The sequence below is a fragment of the Chenopodium album genome, chromosome 3, assembly GCF_948465745.1.
Source record: "Chenopodium album chromosome 3, dcCheAlbu1.1, whole genome shotgun sequence".
Classification (NCBI taxonomy): domain Eukaryota; kingdom Viridiplantae; phylum Streptophyta; class Magnoliopsida; order Caryophyllales; family Amaranthaceae; genus Chenopodium; species Chenopodium album.
In genome coordinates, this window is record NC_137836.1 from 69,447,799 (window position 1) to 69,473,101 (window position 25,303).

General features: G+C 33.8%; 1 protein-coding gene across 1 annotated transcript; it reads right to left on the reverse strand.

Annotated features, from left to right (window-relative positions):
- Window positions 1–777: 777 nt before the first annotated feature.
- LOC145624087 (phenylalanine--tRNA ligase beta subunit, cytoplasmic-like) lies at window positions 778–19,966 on the reverse strand. The gene is made up of 20 exons (XM_081677046.1): window positions 19,831–19,966; window positions 19,538–19,619; window positions 19,371–19,426; window positions 19,086–19,186; window positions 18,805–18,967; window positions 18,597–18,709; window positions 18,128–18,194; window positions 14,024–14,065; window positions 13,308–13,349; window positions 13,061–13,137; window positions 12,682–12,808; window positions 12,434–12,601; window positions 8,187–8,306; window positions 8,009–8,110; window positions 7,102–7,236; window positions 5,042–5,116; window positions 2,910–3,017; window positions 1,666–1,761; window positions 1,499–1,582; window positions 778–1,001 (listed from the first exon to the last, which is right to left on the reverse strand). The coding sequence occupies exons 2-20, from the start codon at window positions 19,593–19,595 to the stop codon at window positions 933–935; spliced, it is 1,803 nt and encodes a 600-aa protein (XP_081533172.1). The 5' UTR covers window positions 19,596–19,619; window positions 19,831–19,966; the 3' UTR covers window positions 778–932.
- Window positions 19,967–25,303: the final 5,337 nt, after the last annotated feature.

Sequence of the window (25,303 nt, forward strand, 5' to 3'; positions counted from 1 at the left end):
TTAATAATATTAATTTTATTAATAATTAATAATATTATTATTAATTAATAATATTGACAAAATTAGCCGAAGTACCCTATAGTATGGCTTAGCACCTTAAACTTAGCATAGTAGCCAAAACACCACCGACTATAGTTTTAGGTTCGACGAGTGCCTTAAATGAAAATTTCCAGCCGGAGGTACCCACTAATTTACTCTGCATAATTTCAATTTTTTATGTTAAATCAAGTGATTTATATGATTAATTGTGAGTTTTATTCAAAGGTAATCTTATAGTTTGATTAATTTGATTCATGATTGGAGTTGCGTTGTGCTTGGCACAATGTGAAACTAGTTCTTTGATTAGGTATTTTACTTGCAACAAATATCTAGCCAAAAGTCGAGTACCCTATGACCCGACCCGGTAAAATTGGGAACCCACCGAGTCGAGTTGTGGGCTGACTTATTAACTACCCGTGAATCCAGTTACCTGCTTTTTCAGATACTTCAAAACTCGGGTAGGATCTGAACACCCCTAATTCTTAGTAACACAACATAGTTTCAACTTTAATTATGAAATTTCAAGAAAAAAATTCAATATATAATTAAACTTTCATAACCAATATAGTCTTTAAATTCAAAGAAAGAAAAAAAAAATTAAATAAAAATTGAAGTCAAACAATTTATTGCTTTTTCGATATAATAAAAAACAATTTACTGCTTTTAAAAATATATTTTGTATTCTGCCTCGAAAAAAAAAAAATTATATCTTGTATTCTAAAGAGAAGAATCACGAAATTTTAAAAATTGACAAAATTGAATAAATCACCTATTCAAATGTTACATTAAATCTTGATATAAGAATACAAAGGTTAAGTGATGCTTCCATCGACGATTCAAATTGATCAACGATTCAAATTGGCAGGAAATTACCAACTACCAATTTAACAACATTATAAGAAACACTCTATGTTAAGCTCCACATATGAACAAGGATCTGAGATATCAAAGTTGTTCAAAACCTGAAACCACATGTTTAGGACAAGGATTATAAAAGTGTAGATCGCAATTATCAAGGAACACTAAATACAGGAAATACGAGTCTAACTGGTGCACATGATTTCTGTTGGCTAAAAATTAGGGTGACAAAAACCAAACTCTACAAGAACCAACCATGAAAAAGTATGTAGAGTTTCACTTGTATTGGGGTGCTTATTCATGCATGTAAACCAACAATCAATACACAATATTTACAATCCCTAACCATGTTGGTAAATAGCTGCCAACACATTTGCAAGATCTTATGAGCTTTAAATAAATTTTAACATTCAAAAGTAGAAAGTAGCTTATTGGAGAAAAGAAAAAAAAAAAAGAGAGGGGGGGCATGTCTCCTAAATTGTACTCCAAGTTGCTACATAAAATACATATGAAACCATGACACAAAATCAAAAACTTACGGATAAAGACTGAAACAACATAAAAACTCAATTAGCTTTATAACATGAACAATTGAACATACCTCAGGATGCACAATGCCAAAGGAGCCTAAGTGCTTCCCTTTGTACATGATGTTGGCTTGTCTTCCTGGAAGAAACTCAGGGTTCTTCAACAAAAAAACAAACAATCAAAACATAAATAAATATTAACACAAGGTAAAATTCGAATTGAAGTGCCACAAAATCTTACATCTGCACGCTTTATGTAGTAGCCAGATTTATCCCCTTCTGCGACAAAAGGAGTGCCAACTATTTCCATAACTCTGTCAACTAGGGAGTGTATAATCTGCGAGGCCCAATTATTAAGAGAGCATTAGATCTTCTGATAATAAAGACCTATTAACTCCAATGCAGGCAGTTAAAGCAACAGAATTTAGTATGCAAGCTAAAGGATCAACTTTTCAAGCCTCAAAAAAATTAGATAGTCAAGCAGGATTCCTGGTAGACTTGTAGGGAGCGAGGAGCATTTAGGCGCAAAGGGTCTGTAAAATCGAAGCATGGAGGTAAAGGCAATCACATCAACACAAGGTAAGTTTATCTAACATGAGCAGCAAGCCAGCAACACGTCTCATACCTGTTTCAGTCTACTGCAGAACATATCTCATGATAAGGGAAAATCTGTATGACACCTTCTGGCAATTACTAAAGTACCACACTACATGCAGATTGGGGAATTTAATTGTGGCATAAGCTAGCTATTAGAAAGTAAAAAAACAATATTTCACTAAAAAGGAATAGCTTCCAAATAAGTTATCTTGAACATAACATTTAGTACTGAAATTCTATATGGTATCAACATGAAATATAGCCTTTTTTATTCAGAACCCCAAGTCCCACTTCTTTTTTTTTTTTTTCCAAGTTTTTTCAAATTTCTACCAACTTTTATATTTCTTACTTAAACTCCTAGCGAAACTCCTTTCGTTGGTTTATAGCTCAAAAATAAAGGCATGGTGGAATTATCTTATGCCACAATTAAATTCTACTTCCAAGCCTAGTGAAACTCATCTTTTTTTTCCAAGCCTTGTATAGTTATCATTCAAGCATAAGTTCTAAACATATTAATTCAGTAGCTATAATATGTTTCTATATTGCACATGTTAACGGATTATCACATACAATCTAAAGACCTACTCAGAGTTTTACACGAATCTAAACATGACATCTTGACCCAAGGCTAGAAATTCTTGATCTGACAGTCTGACCCAATAATCCGTCCTGGAGTTTCTAAGAGAATCTCATCCCAACCTTAATTGAACCTGATTTGATCTGTATATCATTTTTTAAATAATATTAAGTTTTACACTTTCCGATACTTAATCAGCCCAACTAGAAATAAACCCAAAATTTAAACCAAATATGACCTGTTGGCCCAAATTGCCACAAGAATTGCATCGTCACTAATCAATTTGAACTATTGACAAGTCAGAAGCTCACCTCAAAACCGGAGCTATTACCACAATAAAGTGCTGCAAGTTGACGAGAATTTCGGGAACCAACATCTTTTGAATCATCCAGGATCGCTATATCACCAACTTCAAAGATCTAAAAACATAAATTGAAGAATGATAACAAAGGAAAGCCAAAAGCACAAACTACACTACATAACTAAATAAAAGCATGACCAGACATTGTGATGCGGTTCCAAGGCATCAATATTGTTATTATAATTATTTTTATTGTTATTTTTAGTTTATTATTAGATGACCGAATTTATTAGGATATTTTTGTTAGTTTAATTCGGTTAGTATAAGATAAGCTTAACTTTAAAGATCATATTTGCAAAATATTATCTTTACAAGTTAGAGTTAGTTTCCTAGTTAGATTAGAATTTGTTTTACCGATTTTTAGGCTAATTATTTAGCTTATAAATACGTGATGGTGTTTAACGAAAAGTATGATTGATTGATTTGAAATTTATAAAGTTTTACGTAAGCTTGTGCTTGTGTATTCTTGGCCTAGTTTAGGTTTTAAGCTCGTGTTGCTTAGCGTTTCTTGACCGAGACTCAAGATTCCAAACCTTTCAACTGCGATTGAAGGTTATATCCATCAAAATTCATATCAAATTGGTGTGGCTGCTGTTTGACGAGGGACGAGTTTGACAATTTGTGTCAAAAAACTCAGTTTCGAATGTCATATTGATCGACTTGGTTCTCCTTCGTTTCTAAAGATTTTGAGGTGATTCTTTTTTTCAAATTGGTTAATTTTTTGTCTAGTTTTCACCTGCAAAATTTGAGAACTTTTCGAGAAGCATAGCTATTAAACTGGGTTCGTTCTTTACACCTGGTCAAAAATCAAATTCATCTGCCATTGTTGAGAAAAAAATAAACTGCGATTTCTTGGCTGGGAATTTTTTTCTGAATTTTTGGTCGAGTATTTTAGACAGATAGGGCTAGCAGTATACAAAATTTCAGAATTTTTCGAGGTGTTTTCATTGGGTTTTGGTCCTCGTACTTTCGATCAATTTCTGGACTGGTTTTGTGTGTTTTCTCATCCACATAAACATGGAAAATAAAAGTTGGTTTGAAGCATTTATGATGGAAATCAAGAAAATGAATGAATGTTTGGATAGAATTGATGCTCGTTTTCAAATTCGTGACGTGAGATGTGGTGTACAAGATATGTCTTATGAGAAAGAGAAACTAGAGCAACCTGAGGCTATATACGAGGAAAAGATTGTATCTTTACCGAGTGATAATCTTACAAATCCAATTTTAGAGCAATCTCATGAACAACTAGTAGAAGAAAAAGAAATTATGGAGCACAAAAGTGTATATTTGTCTAGTTTTGTTGACGAGGAGGTTACATTTGAACTATCTAAGTTGGTAGCAAAAAGTCAAATTTCTACAACTTCCTTTTATGGTGATAATTGGGATACAAATATTTTCACGCATTATTTCCATTATATTGATTGCATTGACAAAGGTGTGTCATCAATTAAAATTTTGGAGCATTCAATTGAAGTTTGTGGTGCATTCATTGGTGTAAAATATAAGCATGACGTGGTTGGATGGAGACATATTCTTTTAGCTCATGTTCGATTAATTTGGATGATATCTTGGTTCCATGATTTGCTAAAACTTGGGACAAGTTTTTTTCAAGAGGGGGAGTATGATGCGGTTCCAAGGCATCAATATTGTTATTATAATTATTTTTATTGTTATTTTTAGTTTATTATTAGATGACCGAATTTATTAGGATATTTTTGTTAGTTTAATTCGGTTAGTATAAGATAAGCTTAACTTTAAAGATCATATTTGCAAAATATTATCTTTACAAGTTAGAGTTAGTTTCCTAGTTAGATTAGAATTTGTTTTACCGATTTTTAGGCTAATTATTTAGCTTATAAATACGTGATGGTGTTTAACGAAAAGTATGATTGATTGATTTGAAATTTATAAAGTTTTACGTAAGCTTGTGCTTGTGTATTCTTGGCCTAGTTTAGGTTTTAAGCTCGTGTTGCTTAGCGTTTCTTGACCGAGACTCAAGATTCCAAACCTTTAAACTGCGATTGAAGGTTATATCCATCAAAATTCATATCACATTGTTACATAAGCACAACAGATTACCTTGATAGGCTTCCGATGATCTTTATTGTGCCCAACAGTTTTCAGTATACCGGCCATAAGACTACTACGCACCACCTGAAATTGCAAATATGATAAGATAACATGAAATATATTTGGGTCTGGATATAATCACATGATGAAAACATAAATATGCATATCATAAAACAGGCCAGGAACACAACAAGAGGACATTAACAAAATTGAAAAGACAAAGTGAAAGACACCACAGTGTTTCATAAAGCACTATATGCCCTAAATGAGAGTTGAAACTTCACACCTGGTTAAAGTGAGAAACTACTCATTTAATCGAATATACAGAGTCGTTCAAAATCACATATTATTAAAATAAGATATTAAATCACTAATACTCTTACTATGCGTCTTATCAATGCCATGATTCAAAATTGAACAGTATAGTCCATGTTATTCTTTTTTAATAAAATGAAATGGTTATGAACTCCATTATTGAACACTTCTATGACACTTTTTCACTGTAAATAAAAAGAATTGATGTGACCAAGGCGTTGACTCAGATTTTATAAATTTTCTCTTTTGACTGCAATCGTTGCCCATGCTACAATATACTCCCTAAATTAAAAAGTCCCAATATGAGAAAGACCATAATTTGCAATGTTTGGTAAAACTAACACTTGAAGTCAGTGGTATGACAGAAATTGCCAACCAGACTTCCTAAATGGTTACGAGGACAAAAATCCTGCAGTAGCCATTGCCAGTGAAGTTTTTAAAGATTGATTTTCTTCTCTCTGTAATCATTTCTCCTTTCTTCCTGTTACTCTATCTCCAATTCTTTCTAGTTTCTCTTTATGAATTTATTGTGAACCCCTGAGAAGCTGAACATAAGCTTTTGCATGATAACCACAGTACAATCCTTCTTTTTTTTTGTTTCTTCTTCTCATAGTAGTCCACTAGCACTTTCTTTTGCAAGTACGGAGTATTATTAAACCACAACAGGTTCTTTGGGTTGGTGCTTGTGGTAGATGTTGTAATTTTATAGAGGTTTTAAATGTTTACAAAAATTTAATTTTTTTTGCCTTCAATTTTTACTAATTTTGAAGCTCGAATGCCGAAATTTTATACCATAACATGCATTAAGGGGGAAGGGGTGAGGAAAACACTACATGTATGAAAAATTTTATACCATAAAATGTATTAAGGAATAATTATTTTTTATACCATAAAATAGGGTAAAAAGGTGAATCTTGCCAATAAAAGCTGGCCTTTTAATACTAGGCACATCAGCCAATTATCACAAGTAATATTACTCTAATGCATGAAAAATCTAATGAAGGCCACAATACATGTATTTGAAACTTGGAAACACCGAAACTTATTACATGGAATACTTAAAACCCCTACCCCCTTTTTCCAAATAAAAACACGGATTATTTTGAGTTCTTGACACAAAACCAAGGCATTATGTAAATAAGCAATGAATATCTCATAAACTGAAGTACAACCTCCATTCCTAAATGCTCTTTTCACCTATTAGCACAAGAATTAAAGCACTATAGAGTTGACATTGTAAAGGTGAGGTAACAAGTGGGAAAATGATTGTCCATCAATTGGCCAACAATACAAATAAGTTAAAACTTATATTAGAAAATTGCAAGTGTGTAAGTTGAAGGCCAAAGGAGTACAAAATAGAAAACAGCTCCTTGCCAAAAGTGAAATAAAGTAAAAGTCTAAAGACCATTAAGGAGCAGACTTATGAAGAAAGTGTAAAGAACATTTAGGATGAAGGTAGTAGTATTCTTATAAAGTGTCTTACTCGTGGATAATCATTCTAGTCAGAAGCCCTATAGAGTATATTAGTACGTCAAGAACAACAATCTAATATGACATCTAATATATACAGCCCTACAAGTAGAAAACATTATTTTAAAAAAAAAAATATTCCATTGGTGTTTCAAATTATTTCTTAGAGAACAAAATCTTGGATTTTATTTGTACCATTCATATTCCACAAGTCAATTCACACAGATAAATATGCCACAATGGGAAAACCCAACTACTTTATTTCATGTGATTTAAGCACTAACCTCAAAATCAGAAGAACGAGGATTCGCAATAATCACTGCAGTTGATCGGTCATCCTTACGATTCAACATGGCAAAATTCTCTTTGTAAGAGCACAATATCCATGTCAAAACTTCAGTGAACCCATTCATTGCAATCTGGGGGAACAAAACCAAAAAGGAAGTATATGAAATAATAAGAATCGGCTGTGGGTTTATGAAGGAGCAAGCATAAAATTAAAAAAAAAATAAAAAAAAATAATAAAAATAAAGAATAATAAAGAAAGAAAAGAATACATAGACAATTAGAATTGCTTAAGAAGTCTTGAGCAATTTTGGGTATGCATACAGCAAGAGTGATGCAAGCATTTACTCACACAAAATTGTTTTTTCAAAGAAAAAAAAAAAAAAAACAAAAACAAAAACTCACCCAAAATTGTATTATTTAATTCAAGTTTGAGGTTTACTAAAAAATCAATCTCTGTTCCATTTCAATATTTTTTCTGATGCAAATAGTTAAAATCTCACTGCACTATGCCCCTATCACATTCAAACTGCAGTTAAAAGCTAAGCACCATCCGACCCCATCCAAATGGTTTGCTAATTACCATGTTAGCATGAATATTAATCTTCATAGAAAATATTAGACAATTTCCAGTTTGCAACCATGATCAAAGGTACTACATTGTTTCTGATATTCTTACTTAAATACCATGTACTGGGTGGTCTGAGAATATTAAAATGAAAATAGGCCTACATGGATACCTATCTTGATAAAACTCATGTCCTCAGCAAGCATTATCCCAAAAAGCTGTAGATTGAAACATAACTCCTCAACCAGTACAAGCACAAATACAGAAAATGACAACAAGAAGCCGACCAAGCATGGCCATATCAACAGCTAAATATATGCACAGGCACATATAATTACCTCAGATCTGATCATATCACTTAGTTCATTTAATGCAAGTGGCTTTATCGATGCCGGCCTTCTTTTTGGGATTTCATTGTATCCAAATGCAATAGCAACATCCTAAAAACAAAGAGTGAAATTTTATTGTTGTTTCCCAAATTTAATGCACACTGATCAGCTAAAATTAGCTAAATACCTCCATCACATCACAAGGATGAAGAACATCGCTTCTGGTAGGAGGAACAGAAACACATATATTACATTGATTATCAGATTTCTTGGCATGCAATTGCATCTTTCTCAATAACTGAGTAACCTGTGGGACACAAATAAATGAAATAAGCATCCTGCCTCCATTCATAAAAGAGCTCATATTATATTTAACAGGAAACTGCAAAAGACCAACATTCATTATATCAAAAATAAATAAATAAATAAATAAGTTCATCCAAATTGTTAAAAATAACAGACTTTTAATAATCAAGCTAAGCATTAATATTAAAACGCAATTTCAATGAGGGGGTCATGCAAAATCGAGGAGGGCTAAAGAAAGTGTTTAACAAGTGATTTAAATTCAACTTTACAGCTTAAAGTGCCTTCAATTGTTCCTCCCTGGCTCCCTTGACTTCAATTAAAATTTATTGATGGCTTGTCCTTTACTTGTCGAACCTAGTTGAGATACGATTATCTGCAGTTCTTTTGTTTAGAGAACAGAATTATGTTAAGTAAATGATAGCTAATACAATAGAAAATACGTAAATAAAGAAAAGTTAAATGGCTTTGCAGCCTTTGCTCCAGTTGGGTTAGCAAAACCTTGGGTTTTTATACTACCTCCGGAACATATTAGATGCAACTTTGGAGCTCTCACGGAACCCAATACAAAATTTCATAATAGTGATTTAATGGATTAAAGAGCATGTAATTAAGGGTAGGAGAGAGAATGGAGATAATTAACCACCACCACCAAAAGTCACCCAGCTAGGCTACCACCATTGTCTAACCGCAGCCTCTCATCGGCACCACCTTCACTCACCCTGAACCACCACAAAACCAACTCGTCGGACGTCGGCACTACCACTTACCCTGAACCACCACAAAACCACCTGACTCACTATAACCCACCCTGAACCACTGCAAAACCAACACGTCGGCATCACCAGTCCACCACCCACCCACCCCTGAGCTAGACCAGAACCAGCCTGATCTACTCGAACCACCCCAAAACCACCTAAAACCAGTCCGATCTACTCAAACTATCCCAGAACCACCGCCTCCACTCGAACTTGCCCAGAACCACCGCCTCTACTCGAACTAGCCCACAACCACCCACAACCAGCCTAGAACCACCGTCGAACCACCCCGAAAACCCCCTTAAGCACTCGAAACCTTCCAAAACACCCAAAACAAGCCCAGCCAACTCCTAAACCATCAGATCTAAAGATTTAATCAAGAGAAGGAGAAAGAGAGAGAGAGAGAGAGAGAGAGAGAGAGAGCAAGAGCGGCGCTAGAGAGAGAGATAGCACGCAAGACAGGAGAGGAAATTGGTGGTGGCCGATGTTGGAGTCGGAAATCTTGAAGGTGGTGGTGGCCGGTGACGTTGACGATGGTGGTTGCCGGAGTTGTGAAAGATGAACAAGATTGGAAGTTGAATGATTTTTTTGAGGTTAGGTTGACTGTTGATGGGATTTTGTTTGGGTGAATTGAATTGGGTGAGAAAAATTATGTTATTAAGTTAAATTATTATTCTAATTTAGTTGTTTAATTGTGTTTATGATATCTTGAGTAAGGGTATTTCCGTAATTTCATTAAAAAAATTTACTAAAAAAGGAAAGAAGGGGAAAGTTGCATCTAATGTGAAAATTTCATTTTTGGCAAAAGTTGCATTTAATATGTTGCGGAGGTAGTAAAATACTTGCCCCGTTCTTTTATGTTCTACTCACTTTGATTAATTCTATTTATAACAACCCCTTTTACAATCTCCCTCTTTAACTCCACAATGATTACACCTTTCCATACTTTTTCTTACTTTATCTTACACCCACTCACATCATTCAACAATTTTTAAATTGCATATCAATAATAAGTGAGAAGAACATACAAGAATAGAGGTAATACAAGGGAAAATTAGAAGGAAGAGTATGAGAATTTTTGCAGAGTATGAAAAACACACCATGTTTAAAAAAGGGTAAACAAATAAAGTTAACTGATGATAAATTATAAGTTTACAGAAAAATTCCAGTTACAATTACATATCAGTGAAAAGGAAGCTATGAAAACACAACTACAGGTATTTTCATAATGATATTTTTTTTTTTTTTTTTCCATCAACAGAATTACAATTGTATGCATGTATAAAATAAAAAACAATAATAGTACCCATATTTTATGTAGCATGCTGAGTTAATGTAAAAATCCATGAAAATTACGATCAGATTTGAACGGGAAAATTCATAAATTGTTTTTAAAATAAGGATGGAAATGATGGGGAATTATTACTTGAGAGCATGAGATAACAATGATCAGAGTAAGCATAGATGGATTTTTGAGAAGATCAAGATGTTGAGAAATGAGCTTTAAGTAGATCTAAATATGAAAGAAGATGATGGCTGAGGTGTGGGTGCGTCATAGAGTTGTTAGTTTGCCTTTACTTGCTTTGCAGTGGGAAATAATCTCATAGGCTTTTTTTAAGAGCGATTTCCCTCAATAATGTTAAAACAAAAACAAATTCCCACTATACACCCATTTAAAAACAAATTCCCAAAATACCGTCCATGTAGGATTGGTATTTGGTTCGGATAAAACCGCTAGCCATATTAGCGGTTTTGTTTTTTTTTTTTTTTTGAAAAAAAAGCAAAGAGACCCGTTATTAATAAAATTAGGTCTCTTTGAACTTAACAGTAATAATGTGGGCGTTCTCTTTCCTGGTATTGGCTAAGACATGGTTTCAGAAAAGAGACCTCCATTTTATTGTCAGGTCTCTTTGCCTCCTTACTTTTTTAAAAAAAGTAAAAGGAAAAAAAGAGACCTGTTTATTGAAATAGGGGGTCTCTTTTCTGAAACCGCTAATGACAGTAGCGGTTTTAAAGCTATAACCGCTATTGTCATTAGCGGTTTTAAGGTGAAAAAAATCACACCCAACACCGATCCTACATGGACGGTATCTAGGGAATTAGTTTCCAAATCGATGCATAAAGGGAATTTATTTTTATTCTAGCATTATTGTGGGAATCACACCTTTTTTTAAGGAGGGTAACGTTCATAGTTTTATAGTTATTTAGGGCATGTTCTCATTGACTCAACTCAGCTGAGCTGAACTGAAATGAATATTTTATAAGAGAAGGAAATTAGGAGCTGAACTGAACTAGGCTGAGCTGAATTGAAATGAATTTCAATGTAAGAGAACAGGCCCTTAATCGATTATGTTTTAGATTTCTGTCAAAAACTATCAGTAAAGTGATATGTCTTTCTTTACAAATCAAAAAATTGTATAATAAATTTCTAAACTATGCTAAATATTTTTTTTCCAAAAAGACTATTTACTTGTACAATATTAGCTAGATTTATTTTAAAAAATCAAAATATAAAACTATATTAATAAAAAAAAAAAAAAAAAAAAAAACAAACAAAATACGAGTACCAAAATAAAAGAAAAGTTAATGTACATATTGTTCATTTTTACTTATTAGAATTGATTTGATTGATTATCAAAAGATTCACCATAAGATCAAAATAGAAGACAATGTGCATTGCATAATTACATTAGAATAAGAAACCTAAGGAATTCTTTTGGTAAATATTGTTAGTGTAATTAATAACTAATTTTCTATGATTTCCTTCATAGCTATTTTCATATTAGTACATTTTTCCCATAGCAATGCTAACAAGTAAGAACTATTTACCAAACACTTCAATCAACTTATACAATCGGCTAGTTGAAATGGTGGTAGTCAAACCAGATAACATGATTAGTTTCAAACTATGTTACTCCAACACCCTATTGTACGCTGAGTGCGACACGACACCCAAATATATAGTGGCCTTATATGAAATTATATTAAATCTAGAGTGTTGAAGGATCTGACAGCGTGTCGGACACGACATCCAAATTCGAGTCTATGCAACATAGATTTCAACTATGGGCAATGGTGACCGGATATTTTTTATATACAAATTGGTTAAAACCCCTAATTTTTCGTACAAATTTGATTATATAACGAGAAAACTACGATGTTCAAGCACCAAAATGACAACTACAACTGGCAAGTTTAAAGTGTAAACATCTTAAAGAAACGACAAAAGATGATTATCTCTCCGGGTATTGACGTGGTCAATGAAAAAGCAAGATGTTCAAACACCAAAGCAACAAATACAACTTGCATGGCAGCACCTTTGAGAGGAAAAACAAAACAAGATCATCTTTTATAAGAAGGCAGAGCACATCACCTGATCTGCTTCTAATGATACTCCAATTGCGTCATTGATGTAAGACAGAGACACTTCCATATCATAGCATGAGAGGTCAGGACAGACATATGACTTTCCATCAGAATATATAACTTCAACTGGTTCAACTTCAAACTTATTCTCACAGTAGCCCGAGAACATGGTAACCTGAATCAACAAGAACCATTATCAGCCAAATCTCAATCTCAATGAGTTGTGAAACCAAGACAATCATCTTTTTCGCATACCATAGTATTCAAAACAATCTTAGCCTTCGTTAAATCAGTAGCTGTACATTCAATGAAAACATTCTTCGTCTTCAAAGTAATAGCTGAGTGTGCCCCATTTATAATCGGGGGTAAAGACAACACAGTTCTGCAGATCACATACTGTTAATTTCAGAATCATTGATGTAAAAAGTTATCTCAGGGAAATGGGTAACACAATATTTCTACGGTTTATAAACTACGAAAAATAGAGTCATGAAGGGCAACTTTTTTAGCACAGCAAATTATAATCTTTAAATAAGACCCACCCATTTTAACAACACCTCATCTTTTTTTACTGTACTATATTACAACAAAGAAAGATATGGAATTGAAGAAGAAAAGGTTGCACAGATTATACCTGTCATGGTCATATATAACCGGAAACACAGGAGAATTCTCTATAATATGCAGGTATTTCTTCAGCTTCAAATCGGACTGTCAAAAACAATAATGAATAAATAAAGATAAAAGACGCTCTTTGAAGAGCTTATGAGTAAATTCAGCAGAAGCTCTAGCAAACAATTACTCTAAAATTATAAAGTAAAGCTACTCGTGATTATTAGGCTTTTTATTCCGCTACGACCAAAGCAACAAGGGATAATTACCTTATAGAACTCCATCAATTCATCAGCCCTGAATTCATTTACCTGTAACATGGATTAAAAAAAGAAAAAAAACAAACAGATATGAACTTATCAGATCAGCACCTCGGAACCAATACATAAAAATAGATAATCAAACATACATTCAAAACTGAAAAATAGATCATTAGAAATTGACATTTACTGTGGTTCGAAACTTTTGTAGAGGCCCCCTAAATTATTATTTTCAAATTCCTAGGTCAAGAAATTACTTTTCCTCAGGTGTTGCTCATTCAAGTAAGAATTAGGAATTACGAAAGATCTTCCTTTCTACATATCTTCCATAGTTTATTTTAGGGTTCCCAAACACATTGAAAAGGTCCCGTGTGGATATCCTGGATATCCTATGCATGATGTTCCATTACCACATATAATTCTACAAAGGTGGGTAAAAACTGTACTAAAAAGTAACAAGGAAATGTTTGGGAAATATAATTTTTGAAAGACTTTATAAGACACTGAACGTAAATTACTAGTATATACAAACTTAATTGTTAGAAGTAAACATATCAAATTAATTTCAAGATAATCTGGAAGACAGAACAACTTATTTCAAACTCGTATATAGCAATAATAGTACAATACACATTCAGCATAACTAATGTTTCATATGTGATCAAAATATGTGATACTTTCAGATTTTGAATACTTGCATAGAGGTAACAGAAAATTTTGAATACCTGCTTCAAAGGCACAAAATTTATGTCTGATGGCAGAGCAGCCTGTGACAAGATTAAAGGAAGACAAAAAAAAAAATAAGTAATTGCAAAAATAGATAGTTCTTGTGCAAAGCTGCAACCTTCCATTAATAAGACATTTTATAAAAATTAGCTTCTTGCCTAACCTAGCTAGTTATTACATCTTTATGTACTTATCTATAATATTCAAACAATGCATGCTTAATCTCAAAATATTCCTCCATATGATGTAATTGATGTTTTTTAAGTCATAAAGGAAAGAAATGAGGAAAGTATAAACATACAAATAATCAAAGTCAAATAGAACTAAATCGAAAGAAAAGCAACAAAAGCCACTTAAACAACATGTTAGTCTGACAGACATTTAAAATGAGAGAGTTTGAAAGCACTGTGCACTTATTCCCTCCTCGTGTCCCTTTATTGACAAGGTGAGGGTAAGGGAAAAGGGAGGTGGCTAAGAGCCATAAAGCATGGAAAGAGCTTCCACACCAAGCACTTTGACATTTAACTACTTCGTACAATAAAAAGGGTTATACACAAGTCCAAATACACAAGAACCAAAATCTTATAACCTCATTTGCACAGATTATAATCTAGAAACATCTAAGGCAAGTGCCAACAAGATGCATCATCATAAACCAATACACAACCTTACATATCAAAGTCTAATACTTGTAAGGTAATACAGCCAACTATTTTCTTCATATGATTAGGGATGTTAAAGCAGACTAGGAGTCCTCTAAGAAGAAGCCAGAAAAAAGAGGACAAAAATAGAGACATGCCCAATCACATTTGGCATTTGCTCATCCAGGAAAGCCTTTGTAACATAGACACTCACCTTGCAAGAGATGAGAACCCATGTCACTCCCTATGACTAGGGCCATAGAATAGGGTGTGCCAAGAGAACTATTAAACAGGCCCCCAAAATAAAGAGGTCAAAAACTAAGAAAGATCCTAGTATTAAAAATGAAATAAATAGAATTTCGCATGATTATTATCTAGCATTAACAATCTAGTGCAGTTGGTACTTGTTTTTGCAAGCCATGCACAAGGTAGGAATTTGAGTCCCAGCACGAGCTATTTTTGCCTCTTTGAATTACGGAGTATTTTGTTTTTTTCATTGGAAATAAATTTGGATGTTCAAATTTAGTTACAAGTTCTTTACATAGCCATAAATTTTGTACATTTTATTTTCAAATCATCCCTTTTTTTTATTTTTTTGGAAAACAATATTGCATATTTTTTTTATATTTGGCAGTTTTTTCTTTCAAATACGGGCCTAAAAAAATAATTAGCTCAGGCCTGAGAAAAATGTTAGGATAGGCCCATGAAGAATGTTATGATAGCCCTGCCTACGACACTAGATTTGATGAGATTGACATTCTAACCCTATCAACTCAAAGATACTAAGAGTAAATACATGAATAAAAATTATAAAAAGATACAATCGTGTGTCCAATGTTGGAAAAGGCGCACTGAGGGGCAAGGCATTAGGGGCCATGTGCTTTTTGTGGTCTAGGCGAGGTGATTTTGATGAAGTACAGCAAAGGCACACGGGCACACCAAGAAGCAGCTTAAAACACACCTCTTGAGGCGCATAACAATGTCGTGACAATAGACATGATGTGTTGATCGCGGACCGTGTTGTGGATGGCACGATAATCAAATTCTTTGAGTAATATATAGTAGGTGTAAACTATTAGAGGCTTAAAGCTAGCTATTTTTAGGAAGACGTGGAATATTTCACTGTAGCACTAAATACCAAGTACTTTTTAGTGAAACAAGAGATTTAACATTCAACTTGGGGTGATTGGGGTTGGAACGTTTAACTCAGATGAGATTGTGGGTTTTTGAAAAATGCCATACTGAAATCAAAAGTCCGTTATGAAACGGCTTAACCGAAACAATGGAGACTTATCAACACCTACTTACTATACATTTAAGACATGCATTACTACCAAATAGCACCTTTATTCCATGAAAGTTGTCTTTCCCAACACCGCCAATCTATCCTTTGAGAACTTATCAGGATATATTAAACAGAAAAGTGGCCCATAAGCCCTCATAATGAAGCAACTATCTCCAAAAGGACCACCTTTGATGCTTAGACTCTTCATTTGAACCAGCCATTGACACGTCTTGGCAAGGGATATGGGAGGTAGAAAACGAACTACACACTTTCTAACCTAGATTTAAAATAAATTAGGGTAGCTAACGCGCGCGATGCACGCACCATAGCCAGTCATGTTCAAAAGCTCTTTTGATTAGCTTTATGACACAACTTAGTTTTTGGTAGGATTAATGAGCGAAATTATATACGAAATAGAGAAAAACTTTTAGGAGTATAAATGTTTGTACGCTATCCTTTTTAGTTAAAAAAAATGAGGCAGTTAACATCAATAAGGGTTCTACAAAAAAAAAAAAAAAAAAAAAAAAAAAAAAAAAAAAAAAAAAAAAAAAAAACATTAATAAGGGAAAATAAGTTTTTTAAAAAAAATAGAAAAAAAAAAAATTGTCCAAACTCGATTCATCAGAAATAATACAAACTTTTTAAATGATAGGGATAAAAAATTTAGCCATATTTTTAAAAGAGGTAAACATGTAAAAAAATATTTTTAGGGGCATAATCGTTACTACACTATTCATAAGAGTTTAGTCATACTTTTAAAAAGGTAGAAAAATGATGAGATACATCAAAATATATATTCAAGACATTATGGATTTCCTTCCCCTTGTTTAAGGCAACTTGATATGTTGGTATACTTTACAGGATTCTACATCACTCTAGCCAACTTATTTGGTAATGGTTTCTCAAGTTACAGGAGGACCTTAGGACTACCAAGTTTAAACGTTCTTCTTTTATATCGCATGCAGGCACGCCTTAAGCGCTAGGAGATTAGGGTAGAGTGCTTTACGAGGTGCACATGAGGTGCTTGAGGCACACTTCATGCCCACATAAGCAAAGTTTTGTAAATTGTTTTATATTGTGTGCCTCACTTCAAAGAGACGCGCCTTGCGCAGCAGAACAACCTTTATCAACTTCTTCCAATGTGAAATATAAGAGACAACTTGGTAAATTAAATTGTGCGGGTAGAGAAGTGACGAAGTTAAAATTTAACAAACATTAACTTCTTCCATGTTATGGCTCCTTTAAGTTTCCCTATGCAGCAGATCTTTCCTATACTTATATAACTTGTATTTCCATTAAGTTTTACAAAGTGTGAGTGGGTGTGAGATAAAGTAAAAGAGAGAATGTAAAAAGATGGGTCGTATGTATAAAAAGAAAAGGGGGGGTGAATAAAGTAAGAGGAAAAGAGGTAAGATGGTAAAAGGGTTATGTCAAAAATAGAATAAAGCAAAATGAGTAGAGCATAAATAAATAAATTAAATTTTAAAAAAAAATAAAAAAATAAAAAAAACCTTAAAATGGAGTAGAATAAAAAGATCAAAGAGAACATAATAATTATAATTAAACTTAAGCAAAATTAATAGGGCCTAAAAAATTTCAACAAACTCAACACAATGCTTTTTTCTTCGATAAAGCAGTGACAAAAGATAAATTTATAAATTTGAACTTGAAATGTTAAAGAAAGACTATGGAGCAACTAAATTGAAATTAAGGAAGTAGTTTATGATGAAAAAATAAAATAATAAGTCCTTTAAATTTCAAATTGAGTCTTTCAATTCTTGTCAAAATCATGCTAGCTAGTTTTCGATAAAATTCAAGTCTTGGAGGGTATAATACGAAAAATTAGTAGCAACCAAGTCTCCTACCACCTTCTAGAACCCAACTTATACTTTTACTCAAGAATTTAGTGTTGAATTACCAAAAGAACTACCTAAGATCACCAAAAACCTTGCAGCAAGGTGGTGATATAATCCAAGGAAAGACCCTTTGAGCTATAAACTTTAAACAAAAATAATAGTGAAATCATGATAATAGGATAATGTTATTGTCAGACTTGTTACGTTAAGACATAAATATATAAGCAAACTCAAAGAACACAATTTAACAAAAAATTAGATGATAAAACAAAGTTGCACCTAACACATTAGGAGGTTAGTTGAGGCAAAACTATCTTATACCTCATAGGAGAAAGGACCTTGAATAGTATCCAAGTCATGAGTCCCAATAGCCACCAAGGTTCTTCGACTGTCAAAAGAATATAGATATGAGCCCTCCATGTTTTTCAATAAGAGAACAACATTCAACATTAGTAACATATTGCACTATCACAGTTATCCACTATATATTAATAAAAACACAACTATTAACACAGCAAGTCAAAATGTCAGGCATTTCAATGTTCTTTCTAGGTTCTTAAAATAATCGTTCTACAAAAATCAACAACCTGCCTCACAATAAACGCCTATCAATCCCATTAGCATTTCCAAATAGATATATGCTAGACTTCTGAATTTAATAGTTCAAAGTCATCTTCATCCTGATACTTCCACTTTAAAATATACCCATACTTAGCTTCAACTTATAAGATCTCTGGCAATGCACAAAATGTAACTTATAGCAAACAAAAATCAAGGACACTTTAAATACCGGCATATGTTCTGATGTAGCCTGTCTTGAAGATCAATGAAGCTGTTGTATCTTGCTTCGTCGAAGGTAATACCTCTTAGAACAGCACAAACAACAAACGGCCGGATTGATAACTGCAAATGAAAACAAATTAAATAAAATACATCATACAGATAAACTAATGTCAATTAGACCGGTAAATAAAACATATAACTTCATCAACTAATACCTCGGGTTCTGTGGGCACATCCTTTTTCGGAAAACTTGATTTTACATGCATTTTCAACATTGATTCACGAGTAACATCAGCAAGCGTGTATCTTGGAATTTCTTCACGCTCTTCGAAAACCAGAAGGGCCTGCGCAAGACCCTCAAGGCAAAGCAAATCATACCTACAAAATAATATATTGTATGTTCAAATGACCCATAATTTCTGGAAAAAAAAAATTCTAATAATATAGAGGTAATTTAGTAAAGCTGAATGTCAATTAAGCAACTTGATTAGCAAACCTATTAGCAGGCACATCAATTTTGTAGATGATTTCTTCATCCTCGGTTGGCCCGTCGTCTACAATATGTTTTTCTTTCCGGATAATTGCTTTCTCCGTTGTCTAATTCATCATTCAATTTTATACAATAAATAAAAATCACCAAAAAAAAAAAAAAAAAAATTCAGCAATTATACAATGAAATTACTACCTCCGTTACATATTATTTGCAACGATTTGACATAAAGTACAGAGGAAAAATGTCTAATCGCTGCAAATAATATGTAACAGAGATAGTATAACTTACTATATCATCAAGCTCTATGCCAAACCTAAAGCACAGATCTTCAAAATCTTTATCTTCTGAAATATACATTAAACAAAAAAAAAAAAATCAAAAATCAAAAGTGAAATAGTGGCAAAATAATTTACATTATCAATTTGAGAGTAAAGAGAAAAGGTGAGCCACTTAACCATAGAATTGACGAAGAGCTGCGAAAAGGCGGTCTCTACCAACACCAACAGTAGGCATAATTGGGGGTGCACTGAATTTTTTCTGCGGACAAAATACCAAAGCTCAGAGTACATAATTTTAGGGATATTTGATTCAATAATCTCATAATTTTCTTATCTTTTGGATATGATGTTTCATAAATTAAGAATTTATGAACCCTAAACTTAAAGCACTGATAATTAAATTAGATTAGATCAAATATAAACCCTAGATTGTGAAATTGATATGATGATGACAACAACAAACAACTTACCTTAGAAGCTGCTTCAATGGGGGATACAAGGATAAGATTCAACGGAAAACGCTTCAAATGGAGAACGTTGAGTGCTCTTCAACGAATAACTGAGAGTCTGAGAGAGGTAGATAATAGGAACGGAGGCCTTTAAAACCCATGACCCGCCATAGTTAAAATACGGGTTAGATCCGTCTCATAAATAAATGGGCGGGTTTTTGTATCAACAATAATCAATCAATAATCATCAACCAATAAATATAAAAACGGTCTTGCTAACGAGCGCCCTAGGGCGTTCGATAAGGATAAATTATATTGGTTGAAATAGTATTAAGTTAGGAATTCATGACAAAATCACGAATCGTTCGGTTTAATTAATGTTAATTTTACTCTAATATTTACACTTTAATTCTCTTATCTAACGCCCCGGGGGCGCTCATTAGCTTTTGCCATATAAAAACTTCACTTAAATAATTTTTATCCCTTTTTTTTTTTTGACAGCTGAGAAAAAGGGAACTAATCTCCGAAGACAGAACACTTCCATGAACTAATACTAACACTAAAACAATGGAAAGCACATAAACTGCTCCTAATGTTGTTTAGCTTGTCCCGCACGTGCAGTGCTCCATTGAAGTCTCCCTGCAACCAACTGGCTAACCTGGGATCCATAGCTACAACCTGTAAATGCCATAGCTTCCTGCAAAGTGCTTCTTTGATTCCTTCCTGCATAGCAGCAACCATGTCATGCACCTTATCTCTAGACTGCCTAGAGCCTTCTCCCTTGAGGTTGTGACCATTTAGGTGCTTGATTTCCCAAAGCCAAGTTGTCATGTTCCTGCATTTAGCACTCTTAAACTCTAGGATAGCTTGTATGCAATCACTGTTGCCCTAGATTAAAAGGATAGTACTGTTGTGGTGTTGAATCCCCCTGCTGTTGTCATTAGTTGCAAAACCAGGCGGATAATCATCATCACCTACACCTCCTGCAGATTTCTCACAGTTTCTCAAATTCCTGCAAAAAAACATGTTCTCCATTCTTTTGACAATAGACCAAGCATTTTGTCTGGTCTTAGAAAAAATCAGTTTGTTTCTAGCTTCCCAAATGCTCTCAATTCCAGATAAGAATACATGATAGCTCTCTTCCAATCCCCTCACTTTGTCACATAGAATTCTTTGCCAATTTTGGATCCAAATAGAGATAGGGATGTTGTGTTGTTGACTGACATTGATACCCAGCCTGCATCCTTTCCACACATGACTAGCAAAGGAGCAGTCTCTAAATAAGTGTTCCAAGGTTTCCAGGTGTCTACTTTCATTATTATCCTCAACAAGGCAAAGCTGACAGAAGTGGTCGGTGCCAAGTCCTCTTCTTCTTCTTTCACTGCCCACATGTAACGCATCCTTGAAGATCTTCCAGAGCAGAATTTTTTGCTTTAGGCTACCGGGTAACTTCCAGAACATGTTCCAGTTAATGATTCTGGTAGCACTTTGGGTTCAAACTGTTGGTGAGTGATCTGAAAAAGGAACTTATAGCCACTTTTGACAGTAATAGGCACCTCTCCTTTCCCCATTCCAGATTAGCAGGTCTTCAAAGCCTTTTTCCATTGTTGGAATATTGACTATCTTCTCAACACTTGGGGAATAAAAATTCAGGTTGCACTCTTCCAAATATCAGTCACCATTAGCACTAAGAAGTGAGGCAACATTGGCATTTGTGGTGACAAATTCACCATTCCAACCCGGCGTTTTCCCATGAATCCAATGATGGTGAATTTTTGTTGAGCACCCATCCCCAATAGACCATGAGCATCCTTGTTTAAGAAGCTGCAAAACCCATTTTATCCTTTTCCACCCCCAAGATCCCAACTTATTGGAGCTCCAACTGTTATAAAAAAGGGTATTCTTCTGTATACCATACTTTGCCTTGAAAACCTTGCAGAGCAAGGATCCAATATTCATGATTATTCTCCAACCTTGTTTAGCCAGTAGAGCTTGGTTGAAGAACCTAGCATCGAGGATGCCCAGGCCCCCCCTCTCTCTTCGTTGTTGTCAAGTGCTTCCAATTCTTCCAGTACACCCCTTTGCAGTCTTTGTTGCCCAGCCAACAGAACTTGGCGACAATACTATTAATCTTCTTGAGAATGCTCAAGGGGCATTTAAAAACAGAAAGGACATAAGTCCCTAGGCTAGAGAGCACTGACTTAATAAGGGTCAATCTCCCTACAGGGGAGAGGAAGAGGGAGTTCCAGGCATTGGGTCGTCTCTTGACTCTGTCAATCATAAAGTTAAAGATCTCTTTTTTCGAGGAACCAAAATCATCCGGGATACCCAAGTACATACCAAATTGGTTGCTTATATTGATACCCAAGATCTCATTGAACCTTTTAACATCATCCTCCTTCGAGTTAGGGCTAGCAAGAAGAACAGATTTATCCTTGCTAATAATTTGACTCGAGGCCTTGCAATAAGTATCAAGGACCTCCTTAAGAACCACTACGTTGCTTTCCTTCCCCTGTAAAAAGAAGACCGAGTCGTCTGCAAAGAACAAGTGACTAATCTTGAGGGCTCTTTGGGATGCACTTAAGCCACCAAAATTATCTAAGTTTTCTTCTTTTCTTATTAGACCAGATAAGGCTTCCATACACAATATGAAAATATATAGGCGATGAAGGGTCACCCTGTCGAAGGCCACAACTCGGCCTAAAAGGTTTCTGAGTGTTGCCATTGATGATCACCGAGAAGGAAACAAAAGTAACACGGTTCATAATAGTATTAACCATCAAGGTAGGAAGGCCAAATTTACACAGGACTTTTTCTAAAAAGTCCCACTTTATTCTATCATAAGCTTACTCATGTCGGTTTTAATGGCGATCTTACCTCTCACACCTTTCTTAGTTGTAACACCCTAGAAATTCCTTTCTTTTAAATACCTATTCTACTCTTTAAAAATACGATTTAGGAATATCTAAGACATTACCGCCGCCGTGAAAACGGCTAAGGCAACTATCAAAGATACACAGCGAAAGACTTAAAATCAAAAACCGTTTAAAACAAGTCAACACAAAAGTCATCCAAATGAAAGTAAAGTCAAAACCAAATCAAACGAAGTCAAATATAAGTCAACCTACAACTTGGAACCATTAAAGGCCCTTATTAAAAACCGAATCAAATCCAAAACTTAACGTTAGTTCCACATATAAATAATATCATAAATAAGTAAAGCATAAAACACATCGTAACTAATGAAAACTAGCATGATTCACTCTTCACTCATGCCCCGTCATGAATATGCTTCAATACCTGAAAAGCTTATCTCTACTTGTTTCCACTACTCTCCATTAACAATGGGTCATCATAGGGCCAAGATAAAGACATGGCCAAAACACAAATACACACAATCAGCAAAGCTGAGTACATAAGCATAAATAAACACACTAACATGCTTTCACCTATCAACACACACTTACCTCAATGCACTTGTTTACAAGCACACACAACATTCAACAAGACTTTTCAACTAGACCACTAAATAATTTATTTAGCATTGATCACGCATCGAACGAGTTTGCAACTCTACCTCCCCCAAATAAATTGAGGTTAACTGACACGGGAGCTAACCGTGCCAGCACAAAACCACACATAGGTGGCGGAATTCCAGCGCATAATAATAATAAAAAGGAATGTACAGCGTCCTGTACTCCATTAGAAGTTATGATCAAATAAAGTCACATAACTCCCCCCATATGTTCATACTCAAGGTATTTACGTTCCAAGAGTTTTGGTGCGTAATCTCTTTCACTTCACGTTATTTACATATTATTAGACTTGGTGATGAATCTCAAAGCATAATAATTCAATCAACAATAATTATTCAATCAAACAAACATACCAATTTAATTCTTGAATAATTAGTGACCACATAATATTTAATGTTGAACCCTTTTTAATTCTACCTCAGTGTCAAAGACACCTTAAACGCATAAAGCGCCACAAGTCCTATCCCTCGGTGTTAAAAACACCTTAAGTGCATAAAGGCACCAACATACAATTTATTCCTCGTGTACATAGACACTTATATAGCTCCTTTCTTATGCTTAAAGCATCAATAAAAATTATATGAACCATAATAAAATTCCTTTTCAATATTCCAAGCCAAATTAAACATGTAGTTTAATTAAACGTGCATTCTAATATGCCATATATAAAAGTGTGGTTCATATCACCATGCCAAAATATAATTTTCCAATCCATAAACCATCACAAATAAATCATGCTTCACAATTCAATCACCAACACTAATAATTCACAATTCCAAACATAGGCCTTAGCATGATACTACTTGTAATTGATTTAAATCAAGCCTAGCATGATACTACATCACCAAAATATACTAAGTACGCGAACGTACCTTGATTACGATCTTAAAATTGCCACGACTAATAAAAATTGCTCACTTCAAAGTTTCCTACAATTTAAAATCATAGAAGAGTATTAACATCCACTCTACACAAATTTCCAGCAATATATACTTTTTATAAAATCCTTCATAATTAATTAAAATAAGCTGAAACTATATTTAAAACATCATACTTTAGTCCCAATTAATGGGTAATTGAAATTTCTTAAAGAAACTTAGTTTTAAATATTCTATTAAAAATTCCAGCACTTTATTTTAATTAAAACTTGCTGTAATTAAGCCTTAAAACACTTTAATCAAAGATCTAAACCATTATACATCATAATCCTTCAATTATTCATAAATCAAGAACATAGGGTTTCAAAAATTGGGGCTTTTCAATTAAAAACATAATCTGAATATTAATCAACATAATACTTATAATCAAACATCAAAATCAAATCCCAAAACTCATAATTTACAATTAGATTTAAGCATAGATTAAATTAGAACAATACAGATTAAATTTTTGTTTTATTATTTATAATCGAAAAAGGGGGAAAAAGGAGCACGACAACCACCTGCTGCCGGCGGCTGACGCTGCTGGGAGCGGCGGCCACCTGTTGTCGATGGTCGGCAGCGGTGGAGGGGAGAAAGAGCAGCCGAAAAAAAAGAAAGGGGAAGGGGAAAAGAAAAAGAAAGAAAAATAAGGAGAGGAGAGAGAGGAGTTTACCTTTGGTTTTCTCCACTCTGGGCAAAGTTGATTTGCCTCATAAGTGAGATATTTATACCCCTTCTCTACCAACCCTTTTCCCCTAAACTTTCCTCTTTTAATTTTCCTAATCCCTTCCCTAATAAACTTATTAAAAATCATACTTCCTTAAAATAAACCCCAACTTTTGTAAAATAAATAATAAAATAAACTTTCTTTTTATAAAATATTTCCAAACTTACATAGAATAAATAATTAAAATACCATAATTAAAACATTAAAATTATTTAAATACCTTTACAAAATACATATTTTAAATAAAATACGTATAAAAATACGGGGTATTACATTAGTCTTCCTGATATTTTCCAAAAGTTCATGAGCAA

Coding starts and splice junctions, on each gene's coding strand:
- LOC145624087 (XM_081677046.1), bottom strand. CDS start 19,595: ATGCCTACTGTTGGTGTTGGTAGAGACCGCCTTTTCGCAGCTCTTCGT. Junction 18,968..19,085: donor ATTGATGTGCCTGCTAATAG/GTTTGCTAATCA, acceptor ATTATTTTGTAG/GTATGATTTGCTTTGCCTTG. Junction 1,002..1,498: donor TTGGCATTGTGCATCCTGAG/GTATGTTCAATT, acceptor ATGTGGTTTCAG/GTTTTGAACAACTTTGATAT.